General features: G+C 35.0%; 1 protein-coding gene across 1 annotated transcript; it reads left to right on the top strand.

Annotated features, from left to right (window-relative positions):
* The first annotated feature begins 628 nt into the window (after positions 1–628).
* LOC135153905 (uncharacterized) lies at positions 629–12,394 on the top strand. Its single transcript, XM_064098730.1, has 4 exons — positions 629–774; positions 5,968–6,344; positions 7,727–7,828; positions 9,542–12,394. Exons 1-4 carry the CDS (start codon positions 715–717, stop codon positions 9,615–9,617), a joined length of 615 nt encoding a protein of 204 aa, XP_063954800.1. The 5' UTR covers positions 629–714; the 3' UTR covers positions 9,618–12,394.
* Positions 12,395–18,242: the final 5,848 nt, after the last annotated feature.

Raw genomic sequence — 18,242 nt, 5'->3', positions numbered from 1 at the left:
TGTTAGGACTTGTACGTTTTGCCCCCCCCCCCCATTTTTCATGACCAAGAGAAAAAGAAAGGGATACGAAAGAAATCAAGAAATCTTGACTTTTGCAATAAAAATTTGCTCGCTCAGAACTTCATAATAATGCTGCGTAATACGCCGTGTCAAGCCCCCCTCAAGATTTTTGGCTCATTACACCACTGGGACAACCCCCTCAAGGAAACAAACAAAAATCAACTTTGAGCGTCCGATCGGGGAAAATATGGGTTTAAAAAAAAGTCCTCCCCCCTATTGTTGGAAGCTGGATCCGTCCCTGCACTTTTGTATTTCTATTCATTCTGATATTCTACTTTATTGTATGATGATTATTTTCAGTGTACATATATTAAATATTGTTACGAGTGTCATGTTCCTGAAAATGAAACGAAAAAAAAACATGGAATTTTTTTGTCGGTATCCTAAAAATGCAATGTTAAATATATACCCTTAACAATTATCTATATAATAATAATTCTTATACCATGATTACTAAAATATCAGATCTGTGTATTCTTTCGTGAACAAAATCAACGATATGTAATTACAATGCTCATAGTTACGACAAGTGATTTTAACTTTCATTTGATGTTACTATTATAGCAAATAGACACTCTTGATCTCTATGCTGATCCCAGTGAACGTCCGTCTGCATTACGTCACCTCGCTCAGTTCCTTTGTACATATTGTAAGATGAATCAGCATCATGATGACTTCCGCTCTTCATCATCATCGATGGCCTTGACTGCAAAGGTAATATCAAAAAGGAGGTACTTACATGTAGATGTAGCAGTACTTGAAATCAAATCATAGATGTATTTTCCTCTTTTTTTCTGTGCTAACACCAACTTTAAAAGGTGTGGTAATGTTGTGGTCCTATTGAAAATCATTTTTTGTATACATATATTAGGATTTGAGGTTTTTTCAATTCTTTGTTTAAATCCTGATTTTGGGTGACTGTGTAGTTGATCGTTTAAGAATATCATTATTTCACCTTTTGATAGTCAAACTACAGTTTTGGCACAGGGGCATGTCCGTCTGAAAATAGAGCAAAGATATACGTCGAAATCGACTTGAAGTGCGGTAAAGTAGAAAGTGAACATCAGAGTAGGCCTACAGATAAAATAATACAGCCAAATCATTTTTTTATTTAAAAAATAATATAAAGGCAAAAAAAGAAAGAAATTGTTGTCTTCTTTCTCGCATTTTTTTTTTTGGGGGGGCGGGGGGGGGGGGGTAAACTTTTGCCTCTCGTGCCATGCCCGCTCCCTTAAAGTATTTGGTTCATTCCTCCACTGAATTTGATTGCACTGATTTAAGTACTAGGGAGTGAAATAGAAATGTCTTTATCTTCTTCAGCCATGAATGTCTAGCCCGTTTTGCACATAATGATGATTATTATAATGATAATAATTATAATAAAAATAATAATATAGATATATTTACCCAAGGACGCCACTTCATTTTACTGTTCTTCGAATAGTTGCAATGCATAACAAATGAAAACAAAACAAGCTCCTTTCCTGACCGTTTCCCCCCAAATCGGACGTCAAATAATACTCTATTCAATTTTACAAAAATATTTATGTACACATCGTGATTGGCATGTAAATGAGGAAACTGATGAAGCAATCCCCCGGGGGGGGGGGGGGGCACTCGACCAAAAAAGTAGTGGGTATGTGCCGCGGCCGGTGTACCGGCGGATCCTGCGCCTGGCAGATACTGTTCTAGGCACCAAATCCGCCGGCGGATCGTGTTCTACTCCGGCGGATTCAGTACCAAAAAAGGCCACTCTCTTCGGAAGATATCGTTCTTGCGCTATCGCGATATCCTTCACTCACATACGTGGAGGTGCCGTGGCCGAGTGGTCTAGGCGGCCTGGCTATACATAGAAAGTCCGGGGTTCGATCGATCCCCGGCCGCGGCACCTATGCCCGTGAGCCTGGAGGCATTTAATCTGCAACGCTCTTTTATCTTGCTTTCAAATAAATGGAAATGCTATATGCATTAGTGGTAACTATATAGGTGTGCACTGTTTTAAAAAAAATACGTCTTGTAATAAAAAACATGCATTTTTAATTTATTTTATACCTATTAAATCCTTCTTATCACAATTTTAGGGATAGATTGGATACAATATGCATCAATTATGATTGATACAGAGTATTAAATAAAGGCAAACAATGGCAGGATTTTGTAATAAGTTTTCTAAAGGGAAGTGTAGATAATGATCACTGCAAATGAAATTCTTGATTTGCGAAATGCCTATGTATTATTATTATTTCCTCCACATTTTCTCGTTTATTTTTTTTCTCCCTTCCCTCCTCTTTCTATTTCTCCATTTTTGGTGCTATATCACCCACGCGTATACGCCCCAGATATATTCATAATGTGCCAGAAATGTTAGGAAACTGGAGAAGAGGCAAAAGGGGCGAAATGAGCAGGGACAGAAAGAAAGGCAAAAAATAAAGAGATGAAAAACCAGAAGGGGGTATAGTAAGAGAAACAAAAGATATAAAGGAGAAATTATATTTCACTAAAGATCCCATATTGATCTTAAAATTAGATGACTGAGAGGTAAATTAAGGAGCATACGATACGTGGCGTATCTAACTTTTGTCAGGGTGAACTTCCGGTCCCCAAGTTCAGATTCCTTAACAAAAATATTGAAGAAAAAAGAATTTAAAAAAAATACATGATAAATTAAAAATTGGCCTACAATAAACTACATAAGAAATAAATCATGTTTTGACATTCTTTTTTTTTTTTTATGTTTTCACCCAAAATTAGCATTCTACAAGCAATAATATGAGTTAACAGCAAAACATATTTTCATACACTTATTTGCATCATTTATTTGGAAATATGAAGTTTTAATTTGTTGAAATTTTTCTAAACATTTGTAGTTTCAAAAACCAATAGTGCGTATCGAAAAAAACGGGACAGATTTGAAAAGTCTATAAAATTTTTGTTTCAAATCATGACATCTATATATTGGTGTTAATAGGTGCTCTGAGGTCTTATCTTCCAAATGCCATTAAAAAAAATAGTTTTGTTCATGCTTGAGCGAACACGGAATGTTTTTGTTTGGGGTTAAAAAGGAATCTTGCGCCAAAATGTCATAACATGATAAATATGATAATCGGACTTCTTGCTATTTAGCAGACTTCCTTTTAACCTTTCAATTATCTTTGACATAATTTTAGAATTATGCTGTTAAAATTCATTTTCGAATCTGTTTATTTGCCTGAATTGTTCTGTTGTTTCTTTTCAATATGTTCTCTTTTAGCTTTCAATATTCATTCTATAAGCAAAAACAAAATTTTTAAACCGAAGCATGGGAAAGCGTGTATTTTTTTAATCCTTCCATTGTGTGCTACAAAGGTTATGGTGCTTTTGAACAGTGGCATACAGATGGGTGGGGGCTCGGGGTGTTACCCCCCCCCCCCAATAAAAAAGTGGAAAGGGAATACAAGGAAAGATAGAAAGTGAAATATGATTTATTTTCTAAATATTTTGTCAAAATCTATCACAGAATTGGATATTAAAAAAAGTGTAAATTTTTGCATGCTCGCTCACAACTATTTAAATACATTTTATCCGATCTGCCATATCTAGCTCCTTCAAAATTGTCATATTGCCATTGAAAGACATTAATCCTTTCCTGTTTGCCCTGTCAAGCACTTAATTAAACTTGGTCAAGGAATCAATGACCCCTTGAAAATAGGATTCATGTTTTTCTATTATAAAGGTACCATAACGTAATTTTTTTTCACCTAATAAAATACGATTTGAATAACTACAAGTTCTCCCAATTAACATGATTAATAACGCAAATCTTCTTCCTTGGGTTGACAAAAGTCTTCTTTTTTTACTTATGAAGGAAAATTCAAAGGTTAAAGAAGTTTTAATGAAAAAACAAAATAATTCAAGTATATAAATACATTTGTAAATAAAATTTGACAGCATAATTCGAAAATCATGGCGAAGATAATGAAAAGGTAAAAAGGAAGCCTGCTGATTAGCAAAAAGTCTGATCATCAAATTTATAATTTCTGTCATTTTGGCGCAAGCCTCTCTTTGAACCCCCAACAAAAACGTCACGTGTTCGCTCAAGCATAAACAATTTTTTTTTAATGGCATTTCAAAGATAAGATTTCAGAGCATCTATTAACATCAAAATATAGATATCATAATTTGAAACAATTTTTTATAGACTTTTCAAAACTGTCCCGTTTTTTTTTATACGCACTGTATGGGGGTGCACATTTTCGCCAAACAGTCTGGCAAACTGACACTAACATTGGTGTGAAAAAGCACAGTTAACATGTTTAAAGAGATCGATGCATACTGCGGACTGAAAATAGTATACAAATTCACAAAAACAAAATGATAAAAATTTCATCAAAATCTGATAATAATAAATAGCAAAGTTTTGGCGTATGTGCCAGGTCTATGAAATACAAGAAATATCGATACATTATTTCTCCTATTAATCCTCACCCCCATCGAGCCCTATGTCGAACACTGTATGGATCCGCCCCTGAATAAAAATTCACTAAAGGCGGACGAAAATCACCCCCCCCCCATTGCGATTGACATTGCCAGAGCCGCGCATGCGCGCGCTGCCGAGGTTGTCTGAATTACACGTATAGTCAATAGAACCAAATCCGCCGAGGAACCAAATCTGCAAACTTCAAGCCGCGCAAACCCGGCGGATATGGTTCCGATTAAAAACGATATCGGCCATTTAGAACGATATCTGCCGGCGGATACGGTATCCGCCGGTGGAACCGAATCCGCCGCTACACCGGCAAGACAAAAAACGGGGGCCTTGGAGCGGGCTTATTGTAAAAAGGAGGGTCCTCGGAACGGGCTTTGGAACGACAAATGTGTGTCATTTGAACGGGTCGCCTGCGTATTCATCCCTATGGAACGGGCATACGTGCATGCAGCTAGCCCGGCGGCACGGGCGCCGGGTGCGCTAGCGCAGAGGCGATGGTCGGACAGCGCTTTGCGGCCGCTTTTCACCAAAATTGCGGCTCATTGTAGCAGATCAATACGGCAGGAACGGCGTAACGGAAAATATGCGAAGCTTTGGAGCGGATGTCTTTCTTCTTTCTTCCCGATAAGAAGAAAATGCTATGCCTTGGAGCGGCTTTTTTTGTTCTTTTTCTCAATTAGACAAAAATGCTATGCCTTGGAACGGAAATTTCAGTGTAAAAATGGGAGGCCCCTCCAAGGCACTTACCCACTATGCATTATATACTGAGTGCCCCCCCCCCCCCCGGGAGCAATCCCTTACATTATTTGATTTTGCATGATATATATATATTTTCTCTCTCATTACAATGTTGAATAATGTTTGATTTCTTCCTGATCAAGGTAAATTTCCATTGTTGTGAACTATTTTGATTTAATGAAGTGTTACTGTACTGTGAAAATAAAATATTGCATAATTCGAACAAAATATCGAACTTTTTGTACATAGCTTTCTAATTTTACATCCAGTTTTGATTAAATTACAGATTCTACTCTAATTTTTTTTTCATTTCATTTTGTTGTGCAATTACCGATCTTCTGTTTGTATTCATAAAATGAAGTATGTTTTTGCAAGAACATGTTGGTTAATGTGAATTTATCATAGAAAATACATGGTGGGGTGCAGAAAAGTGAATACAGAGTCAACCTTGGTGTTTCTTAAAAATTATGATTAACATGATAAAAAATACAATCATAGTAAAGAAGATGGATTATTGATGAATTGCATTGTGATGTGGTTTGGGTGTTTGTTTTTTTTCTTTAGCTTGTTATATTGTTTCTCTCCTATTCTATTTTGTTAATTGTCAGCCGATGGCATATGGTAATCATTATACACCATGTTTCCACTAGCATGATCTCTTGTCATCTCTTAGGTTCGTTTCATTTATTTTGCATCTATTTTAGGATGAATGTTACACGAGCTCAAATGTGACTGATCTGAGCGTTAGTGATGAGACACTAGAAGGATTGCAGGATTGTGGATCGATGTTTCACAATGTGAAGAGGATCACCATACAGGTACGGTACACGATCAGATGTGACGTCATCCAGAGGATCCATCTACCAGCAGTGACAGAACTAACCATTCAAACAGATGAGCGTTTAAATCGCCCGGCTTCTCTTCATGATAATCACACCTCACTACCCAATGATCTCCACAAGGTCTCATCTCAGCTTGTCAAGGTCACATTCACAGATCTCGACATCGGTAACGATCAGGCCGAACACATCATTCAAGCTTTCAGATCAACACACGATCTCAAACATCTGAGGATCCTGGGGTGAGATGTCTTTCTTTTATTTCTATCATCTTTTGATTAGCGATGACCATTTATTGCTTTGATTCAGGTACACCCTTTCTAAATGTCCATTGTTCGGTTCTTTATTGTGAAAGATACACATACTGCTAAAAACATAACAAGAAACGCTTATGCAACTCGGTTGGCAATGATATATATAAAAAGGATATTTTATGTATAATGTAAAATAAATACTCATCATAGAAAAAATTATAAAATCCGTTGTCTAGTATCTCATGCTGTGTTTAAGCATGACATTAAAGATACGGCAATTATTTAGATTATTAGAGTTAATTCCTTCTTTACTATGATGTGCAAAATGCTCGACCGCACGTATTGACATAATTACACATACTTTCATTATGGATACTGCTCAAAATATTCGAACGCGAATTATCGGAATAATTTATTGTCTTGCATTTATATCGGGACCATTTTGTTTTGATGGGCCATGGACATGGATGGGAAGATGCTCTTTTGCTTAAGAATGACAGCACCTTGCTTTCGTATTTCATTTTCCTTTTTATTTTATGCAAATCTATTTGTTGTATACTTACATCTTAAAGGGGAATCCAACCCAAATAAAAATGTGTTTTTATAAGAAAAAGAAAAATCAGACAAGTTGATAGGTGAAAGTTTGAACAATATTGGACAAACAACAAGAAAGTTATGAATTTTTAAAAGTTGAAAATATTGGTAATCACTATACCCATGGAGATTTCAAATTGGCCGCATATGGGATGTCATAGTGATGTAAGGCAAGGGCTACTCTTCCATGTACTCCAATACATATTATGGCTAAAATGTCATTTTTCCCCAAAGTTTTATTTCAAATTATATTTTTCTTTCATGAGGACATAACACAATATACTACATGGATTATATTAAGATTACTGCCCCAGGGGAATGGGTACTTAGGAGAAAACCACAAATCCCTGATAATAAAGTACATGGCCTATGGGAAAGTTGTCCTTGCCCCCTGTCATAATTTACTTACTCAGTTGCCAATTTCAAATCTACATACTATTAGTGATCTCAATTTTAAAACAGCTATAACTTTCTTATTACTTGTCCGATTTCTTTCAAACTTTCGCCATTCTATTTAATTTATTTTTCTCCTTCCCAACACAACCTTTTATGGCCAAGGCTGGATTCCCCTTTAACCCCTCATACTTTTAACCTATTAAAGGACATTCAAATCTTGTCGGTCCATTATTAAACCATAGTTTTGTCCCCGCCTTTGCCGAAGTTTTACTTCGCTTTCCCTATAGAGCCCAACCACACAATATAAACCTCCCCCATAACACGCAAGGCACTCTATTCCGACGAATGTATATTTTCTTGATGTTAATATATATTATTAGATTCACAAGATGTGGGACTAATGAGAGCTTAGATCCTTCTAGTATTGATTTCGATGATGAACATAGGATAAAAGTGGAGATAGAACATGGCAAACCGGATCGGTAAGTCATAAGACCTCATTTTATCAAACATTTCCTTTTCTTTTTTTATTATGCAGATCCCCATGTGGTGATGGTGTTTTGCTTGTTCGTCTTATATGTTCAAAATAATATAAAAGTTATTTTACATTTCTACACTTTCCAAGAAAAGCTAGCTAGATCCCATTATACTTTCCAATAAATATTATGAGATATAAAACCAATTACCGCTCTGTCCTTATCATTCTAAACTCATCAAAATTCATGTTAAATATTTTGACAGAAAGTATGTTCTTCAATACTTGTAGCGGAAGGTATTTTTTGTCGATTAGTCTGGCCGAAAGACAAGCAAATCACATTCAAAAATGCATTCAGGGATGTGTGTGATCACAAATAAAAAAAACGAGATGAGAAAAATGAAGATTGTTGCCACAGTTGAATTTAAATGACTATTCAAGAGAGAGCATGACCACGTTACTACAATGATAAGAGTTTCTAATTATATAAAGTTTGCTTCGTTAGCTTACAATGCATACCTGAAAATTGAACATCATTTTAACAATTAATTAAAGTAAGATATGCGTAAAGAAATATATTCATCTAATCGCGTTGGAAACTTATTAAAGTCGAAATTAATGAGTGCCTTTTTATCATGGTACACGCCGATACACTCTCTATACTAGGTATTATTGCTAGTTCGAAAATCATCCGTCCTACAGAGTCTCCACCCAAATTGTGTGCGCGCGCGCTCTCTCTCTCTCCCTCTCTTGACTTGCCCCCCCTCCAAACTCTATACACTCTTAAAAATGTTGGGCAACATACGGTCCACACAACAATTGGTTAAAACTTTATCCAATTCTGGGTAGTTTTACACCAATACTGTGTAGTTTTCACCCAAAGCACACATTATTGGTGTAAAACTACCCAGAATTGGATAAAGTTTTAACCAATTGTTGTGTGGACCGTATGTTGCCCAACATTTTTAAGAGTGTACATGTGAATGTCTTTCTATTACTTATCAACTTCTCTTCCGGGGGGGGGGGGGGCAGTCAAATGTATTACTCTACACACGCGTAGGCAAATTATTTCAAAACACACCCTAAACGAGTTTTTCTCTGTGTGCAAAAGAACCCCCTAAACAAATTTTTCGCGAGCTTCATTAACACAGTTTGACCCCTAAACAAGCTGTCGCCAGAATGTGACCCCTATACAAGTTGTGTCTTCTTGCTAACAATGCATTTAAATATAAACAAAAATATATTCATCGGTATTACATACTCCCCCCCCCCCCTTAGTTCAGTTGAAATACCACAATCGGGAAAAATCTGAACTCTTTTCAGAAACGAGGAGGAAAAAGCCCCGGGGAAAAAGCTTGAGGAAAAACATGCCCTAAACACGTTTGGCTAGTCTTAAAAAAAATCTTTGGATAAAAAACATACCCTAACCAGTCTTTCAAAACCACCCTTATTTTTTAAATCGGTTTTTTTAATACCCTTAATGCACGCGCAGCCCGCGTCCAAAACTAAAAAAAACATCCCTTTAAACGCGTGTTTTTTTTTTTTTTTTTTTTTTTTTTTTTTGGGGGGGGGGGGTCACGCGTGTGTACACCAATATATTTGATTCCCCCGACTTCTCTTTTGCCATTTCCTCATGTTCTTATTAGTTGTTTTCCTCCATTTCACAACAATCTTATTAATATGTATGTATCTCTCTCTCCTCTCATACACCACTATACAGTGAGTACTTTCGAAGAGGAAGTTGCGGCATCAAGATCATTGAGAATCAGACGATCCTAGCATGGCAGCTAACATGAAAAACAGGGTTCTTTCGTTTCGGTTACCGTACAGTATATGGAATACTTTTAGATGTAGAGAGATGCTCCCGCTCTCGATCAGTAGTTTGCCATTGTCATGACCTACCATGACGTAATGACCGACATGCATGGGTATTAAAAAATGAGAATAGATTAATACAAATGATATCATTCTTTGGTCTCCGTATACTCTGTCTTGGGAAATTTAGGACAACGTATGTTTGGAGCCAGTATGTAGTTCTATAACATTTGCTCCCGCGACATGCTCCGAAGCAAAATCTGCACGTTACGCCAACCATGTAACATAACCTGCAGAATTGTTTAAGCCCTCATCGTTATCTTTTCGTTAGTTTGAACCAAAAACTATTATACAATCCTCTGACCATATGCCCTCTGAGATATTGAGACCGGAGTAAATGTCGCATGCAGAAGCAAATGTTGTTTACCCGTTTATTTAAGCGATCCGTCGATTTTTTTTTGTTCATAGCCATAGTTTGATAATGGGATGGGTCATGCACTGGACAAGATGCTCCACGGTGAACGGTCCTGTGCAGAGAGTACAAGCGGAAGTCCGCCCGAACGAAAAAGGACATATCAATGAGAAAAAAAAAAACAATAAGACGCTGAAAATTCGTGTAAACTGTGATATGAAAGAAAACATTTGACATTTCATTTTTTTTTTCATTTCATTTATATTGCCTTATATTACATATTACATTTTTCTTCCTACAATATTACATAATATACACGCAATGGAACCAGGGACGTGAGAGGGAGACGTCCCTGATGAAACATAGCATTTTTTCGTACAAAAATTATAGTTACGATAATCACACTAACATGTTTGAAATGGAGGAGGCTGCTAAAAAGCATAGCGTGTACAAGTTGTAGTGTGCAGCCTCCTCGTCAAAATATTGTTGTAAATAGGCCTATTTTAAACCAAAACGACAACTTGAGCATAAACCAATAAGTATAAAAATTCTGAAAAAGATTAAAACATAAAAATATGAAGATAGATAGATTTGGATACAGTGATATAACAGTCAGTGGTTATGCTAATTCTGATGGTAGTGGAATTCAAATTGGGGGAATAAATAAGTCACTATTACTTTGCATTTCATTATAAAATATGAGATGCCTTAGTATTTACTTGAAATAATACAAACATACTCAGCGCATATCTCTGTCAAATAACGTAAAATGGGGTTTTGTTCCTTCTTGAATAATTCTCATCGCCATTGGTGCTACCTGTTTTTTCTATATTGAAAATGCTTCCTAAATTAAAAATGATACAAATCTATTCATCGGGATAATAATTTTCAAAAGAAAAAAATGAGTATATGTTTAAATATCCTGCTGGGAATATAACTGTTTTGTGGGAAAAAAGCGAGATTGTAAACAATATGACTTCCCTATTTTACATCCGATTTCCATGACATTTCCAGAGTTACTTTTCTGAATCTCCCTATTTATTCAAATTAATTTTTCGCTGGGGTGGACGTGTCTTATAATTATTTTCTGACCAACTGATTTCGAAATAGTCGAAGGTAGAAAACCAACTTGGACAGGGCGACTATACCTCACCTCATAACAGTGTTGTAGTGCCTTGATGCTCGGCCTTGGCCTTAATGCGCCTTAAGGCCTACTTTTTCAAAGCATTGGCCTTGAACATTCAAGCCTTGGCCTTAAGAGGGCCCTGGCCTTGGACTTGAGGATTTTGAGCCTTAAAATTTGAAGGCATTTTTAAGGCATTTCCAAGGCATTTTGTATTTTGCACTTTCATTTGTTTTATATAAGTAAATATAAATGTTTCCCTTGTCCTGTATATTCAATGGCACTAATGGTCAATATTACCAGTCAGCAGTAGCAGTAGATGATTATCAAGAACAAAGAAAACAGCAGTGATGAAAAATAACATTATTTTTTCGTAATGTGTTGTAATCATGACAAATGATTTGACAATATTAATAATAATGATAATGATGATAGTAATATTATCATAAGATTGTAGTGATTTGATGACAGGAATAATTCTGAAAGATGTGACTGCGATTTTGATACCAATATTCGTACTTTAAAAATAGCTATCTGTAAAAAATGATAACAAGGTTGATTTATATTCCATTAGGATTTTAATTCTATTATTTTCCTTGGCCAACAATAATGTCTTTAAGTCTTAATGATATTCTGAAAAGATTTGATAAACTTGAACACAAATTTCAATTCTGTCATATCCAAATGGGCTGTCAATGGCATGATGAGCCAAGCATGGCATGTACACTGGAGAGCAAAATTTCTGCAAAAAAGGTTGAAAGCAATTGAAGCAAGCAAGCAAAAATGTTAACCCTCTTGGTATAAGAAAGGTTATTTTGTGATAGATTGTGACAAGATTTTTAGAAAATAATTCCACATTCACTGCTTTTCCTTTTTATAAGTGTATTCTTGGTGGTGTAACTTCTCTCTCTCTCTCTCTTTTTTTTTTTTTTTTTTTTTGGGGGGGGTTCTGAAAACTTCTGATATTTTTTTTTAACAGGCGAGAAAGAGGAATGGGAAGAGAGAGAGAGAAGGGGAGAAACATGTGAGGGCGTAAGAAAGATGGGGGTGACACCATTTGGGTGGTTAGGCAGAATATACTGCAAAATCAGTTAATATGTTGATTGCTAGTACATCTTTTCTATTGTATTATATTTTGGGTCTAGTGCCTCAGATCGTAAAAAAAAAATGTTTACTTCTTTTTAATCATATGGTCCGACAGTGAATTTCATTTCACCACAGTTTTAAGGAAATAAACAACGTATTTGTTTTTGTGTCGATATGGTTTAATATAAAACTATATTACTGAACATTTGAAGAAACAATTTAGATTATCCCTTCCCCCCCCCCCAACTAATGGTATGTGGTGCAACCCGTTTATTTTATGTCCTTTTGAATATAAATTCATTTTGTTAGTATTCTTTAATGCGGTATTAAAGCCTGAGGTATTTTAAGTGTAGAAGATACAAAAAAATCAATATTGAAATTTAAAATTGGTTTGAAGCAGAAAAAAAGCTTTGAAAACTGTTACGAGTCCTTAAAATGACTAATTTGCAGGTCAGCATTTCAAAATTTCAACTTGCGCTTTATGCTCTCTTGCCCCCTCCCCCCGAAAAAAAATCCCGGTAGGAAAAAATGCCCCTTTTCCAAAATAGATAATGCCTTTTTTTCAAAATGAAATATGCCCTTTTAAAAAAGAAATACCTTTAAAACCTTTTAAAGTAGTAAAACGTTAAAAAATCACAAAATTTTGGATCTCGCATCAATTATTGTTAAGCACATTACTAATCCTGTTCATGGTTACAAACATTTTTAGCATGACCAGTTTTCAGGTGGGAATATCACACATTTTCGGCACGCTTTCTGCACTTGCATCAATTATTGTTAAGTAAGGTACTCATTCTGTTCTCGTTTACAAAAAAAAATGTTTATAATGTCCAATTTTCAGGCTGGAATATCACAAATTTTTGAGCTTGCACTTTGTGCTCGCATTATTTGATTGTATGTATCATATTTATGAGTCACTAAATCCAGCCCTTAACAGCTTCCTTTTCTGGTCAGTAAATTATACAATTTTCGGCGCGCGCTTCGCGCTCGCATTAATTCTGTCGTGAGATACACATCTTTTTCACGATTACAAAAACAGCTCGGAATATTTAATTTAAACACGAAATATCCAGAGGTTTGAGCTCGTGATTCGCACTGGCAACATCTTGCAAGGATGCCCTTTTAACAGTGATTAGCGCCATAATTCACCAAAAATCTAGTTCTACAATTTTAAAATTCTTACACACACTATACTTCACGCAGATTATAATCTCATTTTGAAAATATCTGTTTGCACCAAAATGCCCATTTTGACATATAACTGGCCTTTTTAGCTTTGACCCCCTTAAACAAAAATACGTTCTGCCGCCCGTCCCAGGGAGTGGAGAAGGACATACGTTGAGAATGGACATGCCAGGATCAGATGACGGTAGTAATGATAAATATTGCAATGTAAATCGCCTAGAAAAAAAAAAAGTATTATTACTTTAATATTATGTCTAAATCTATCAGGAAATTATTTTTGTTTTACATGTACAAGGGTCAAAATTTTTGCTTGCTCGCTCGCTCCAACTTTTTATACATTTTGCCCTGTGCGCCATATCTGCCGCCTTGTTGTTGGCTCATTGTTCCATATATTGAAAGTTTGAAATACCTTGGCCTTGGCCTTGAGGTTTTCAGGCCTTGACATTGGCCTTGGAGGTTTGAGCCTTGACTACAACACTGCCTCATAGCAAATCGTGGCCTGTATTGGACCGATTGTCATTGCGATAACATTTTTTTCTGATAGTTAATTTTTATTCTCTTAACAAATGAAAGGTTTCCGTTCACAATTAATTTTGTAGGCCTGATGCGATAAGCTAATTTCGTGTCTGAACAGGCAATTTTCACTGTACTTTTACATTCTTATGATCTTGGTTATAAATAAAGCAATCAGTTTTTAAACACATATCACATATTGAGATATGTGATATGATGTTGAATGTGGTATGTACGTGTATATCGTTTGTAAATAGGATAGCTAAAATTAAAGATTTGTACAACACATAATCTAAGCAGAGAAATGCAAATTAAATATGTTTTTATTAAAGTAACACACTATTATTTCATATTACCGATTACATCATTGGTTCGATGCTTTGTCTCGTAGAATTTTATATTAGGGATTGATGGGCTAACCTAAAGTTAAAACACGATCTGGTGATTTTAATTAATCTCATAATTTCATTTGAATTTTTATAGCGTTCATTCCCATTTCCGTCGATCGCATTATATGTTTTGTTTGTACATCTTGACATAATAATTAATATTACATAAAGAAAATCACGTACAACCATGCACGCTGGTTATGAATGGAGGATGCTGCTAAATTGTGGAGCTTGAAGAGTGCATCCTCTTTTTGAAATATTTGTGTAAATAATTTAATTAACAACCACAATCAGGAAAAATAAAAGCTTTTATTGCCTAAAAATTGTATGAAATTATAAAACATAAACGACACAAACAGACAAAAGAGTTTCAGATAACCATTTCTGTCAGTACAGGGCAGCAAAATGAATGTGAAGTACATGGCAAACATTGCATACCTCAATCAGGCATGCAGGAATCGATGGGTTATCAGTCACAAATTGTTCGCTATTTAAGGACTAGTTAATTTTAACCAGAGTTTATTTGAATAAAAAGAGAAAAATCCAAAAAGCATAACACTGAAAATTTCATCAAAATCGGGTGTAAAAAAAAAGAAAGTTATGACGTTGATAAATTTCGCTTAATTTCACAAAACAGTTATATGCACATCCCGGTCGGTATGAAAATGAGGGAACTGATGACATCACCCACTCACTATTTCTTTTGTATTTTATTATATGAAATATTCTAATTTTCTCCTAATTGTCCTGTGAAACAAAGTTGTATTTCTCCCTAAAGATGTGGAATTACCATTGTTTACATTTTATGCTTTAGCCAAGTTAGTCCCTATTGTCAAATCTGTAAAATTGAAATATTGTATCATTCAAACAATAATAAACAAAATAAATGGTGAGTGAGGGAGATCATCAATTCTTCCATTTCCATATGACTAGATTGTAATATAACTGTTTTGTGAAAATAAGCGAAAACTTTATAACTTTCTCATTTTACATCTGATTTTTTATTGAATTTTCAGCATGATGTTTGTCTGATTTTTCTCTATTGATTCAAATCAACAATTTACTGAAGTGGACTTGACCTTTAAAATTGAAGTAAGAAAAGGATGAATTTCAACATCTTAAACAATCTTAACAAACCTCACAATTTTGCTGGTTGCTGTAATAGTATCTTATATCACAGTATCGGGTGTAAATTGTAAAAAAATGTTGTGCATATATTATACTCATGAGCAGTATATTGCATTAACGTAACTCTGTGTATTTTTTTTATATTGCTGTAGCTATTGTTCTTATGTTTGGAGTACGCCTACAAGGGCACGTAATACGATGTAGTATATACATGTGTATGCTTATGGCAAGACAAAAAATAGATTACGTTATCACTACAACCTTATATTGTACGTATAAAGTTTGTATATAGGATAAGATCAGACTGTTGCACTGTTGTAAATGTTACCATTCATGCATTTTGTGTTTTTTTATAATTATGTTTAATTGTTATGCCTAGAGTAGGTCCACGTGAACTCATGTACAATGTGATGTATGCGTTTATATAATTATGTATGTTTACCGCAATAAAGGGACATCATGTAATCTATGAAACAAAGTTTGTACATGTATACAGTTTCTCATAACGTTTTCTAAGAATCTGGTTACTCAATTATTATCATAATATTGATCATCGGCGAGTTACATAATCATTGAAGGTCATGCATTTGAGAAATAATATCAGATTGTTTCACTATTGTGAATTTACTAATCCTAGGCCCAGTTTCGAGGTTTAGTTTAGTTGAATACTCGAGTTCTAACCAAGAAACAAAACCCCTTACTGTTGATGCAACATGCTGCATAGAAATGCCATCAATAAATAAATGTAATTATGGTCAAATCAATACATACTGTATTTTCAGTTATACATGTATTTTCTTTCAGGGTAAAGGAAAAGACTAGAAAGAAATGAATAAAAAATTCAAATGAAATAATCAGTTGATGTTATTACCCTGCTGGGAATATAACTGTTTTGTGGAAAAAAGCGAGACTTTAAACCAATATAACTTTCCTATTTTTCATCCGATTTTGATGAAATTTCCAGCGTCGCACTTTTTCGAATCTACCTTTTTTATCCAAATTAAGTTTTCGCTGGGGTGGACGTGCTTTTTAAGTTGTTTCTGACCAACCGATTTTAAAATAGTCGAAGATAGAGAACCAACATGGACAGGGCGATTGTAACACATCCCTTCCCACATCGTGGTCTGTATTTGACCGATTGTCATTGCGATAACTGGTTTTTCCGATAGTTAATTTCTACTGATCAATACTGTGTAATCGTTCTTTAAAGAAATGAATGGATTTTCGGTCACATTTTCTTATGCCTGACACTATAAGCTAACTTCTTGTCTGAACAGGCACTTTTCATAGTACTTTTGCATTGTTATGATCTGATTAGAAATAAACAATCAGTTTTTAAACATATACCACATATGAGGTTGAATGTGGTATGTACGTGTATATCGTTTGTAAATAGGGTAGGTAAATATTGTGTACAAAACGTAATCTAAGCAGAGAAAAGCAAACTACCTAATATGTTTTCATTAGAGTAACAAAGTATAACTTTATATTGCCGATTACATCATTGGTTCGATGCCTTGGTTTTGTAGCATTTTATATGTAGAGATTGAAGGGCTGACCTTAAATTAAATAGAACACAATCCGATGACTTTATTTGATCTCATAATTTCATTTGATATTTCATATCGTTCATTCCCATTTCCCGCGATTTAATTATAATGCTTTGTTTGTACATCTTGACATAATAATCAATGCAACATACACTGCAAAAACTCTGGTGTTGATTTAACATGTTTAACACCAGCCCGGAATCTATATATGTCCACACCAGTGAAGTGTTAAACAACACCAGTATAGTTTTGGTCTAACACCAGATAGGTGTTTATACAACACCAATTAGTATTAAAACAGCATCGGTTTGATTTTAAAGTGGTGTTGTTTCATTACTTCTCTGGTGTGGACATATATACATGTAGATTCCAGGCTGGTGTAAAATCAACACCGGAGTTTTTGCAGTGTAATGACAAAACAATGAAGAGCAATCATACAAACTGGTTATGAACGGAGGATGCTGCTACAGAGCAGAGCATGGGGAGTGCGGCACTCTCTTTTTGAAATATCCTTGTAAATGTTGTAAATTATGAAAATAAACACACACAATCCGATACAAGGAAAAACCTTATTGCCTGCGAATTGCAAGGAATTAACAAGAAATAGCACAAGAGAGATCAAGATAACAATTTCTTGTTAATGCAGGACAGTATTTAAAATGAATGTAAATGCGTGTGACAAACGTGACATACTGTAAACGGGAATCCGTTATAAATCGCTTAAAAAAACGGATGACGTTCAACAATCCTTGCAACCTCACAATATTGCTGGTTGTTGTCTTAGTATCAAACGCAGAGTATTGGATGTAATTGGTAAAAAGCTGATATCTTGTATTTTTATTGCTTTTTGTGAATAATTTTACATTATCGAAGTCATTTGTTATTATGTATAGAGTACGCCTAAATGGGCACGTGTCATGTCGTAGTATGTACATTTGTATGTTGGCGGCAAGAAAAAAAATCACTATAACCTGATAACCTTACATTTTAGTTTCATAAAGTTTGTATATAAGATAAGATCAGGCTAGTGTACTGTTGTAAATTTTACCATTCACGCATTGTTTGGGGGTATTGCTTTGATGATTACGTTTGATTGTTATGCTTAAAGGAGAATGAAACCGTTAGAACAAGATAGCTTGTGTGAAAACAGAAAAAATAAAAATAAAACAGATCAACGAAAGTTTGAAAAAAAAAATCGGACCAATAATGAGAAGGTGATG

Source organism: Lytechinus pictus, chromosome 4, assembly GCF_037042905.1.
Source record: "Lytechinus pictus isolate F3 Inbred chromosome 4, Lp3.0, whole genome shotgun sequence".
Classification (NCBI taxonomy): domain Eukaryota; kingdom Metazoa; phylum Echinodermata; class Echinoidea; order Temnopleuroida; family Toxopneustidae; genus Lytechinus; species Lytechinus pictus.
The sequence above is the reverse complement of the archived record's forward strand: the minus strand, read 5'-3'. Positions and strand labels throughout refer to the sequence as shown.

Excerpts from the sequence above, each read along its gene's own strand:
- LOC135153905 (XM_064098730.1), top strand. The coding sequence starts at position 715 with ATGAATCAGCATCATGATGACTTCCGCTCTTCATCATCATCGATGGCC. Across the intron at positions 775-5,967 it reads CGATGGCCTTGACTGCAAAG|GATGAATGTTACACGAGCTC; the intron begins GTAATATCAAAA and ends CATCTATTTTAG. Across the intron at positions 7,829-9,541 it reads GAACATGGCAAACCGGATCG|TGAGTACTTTCGAAGAGGAA; the intron begins GTAAGTCATAAG and ends ACCACTATACAG.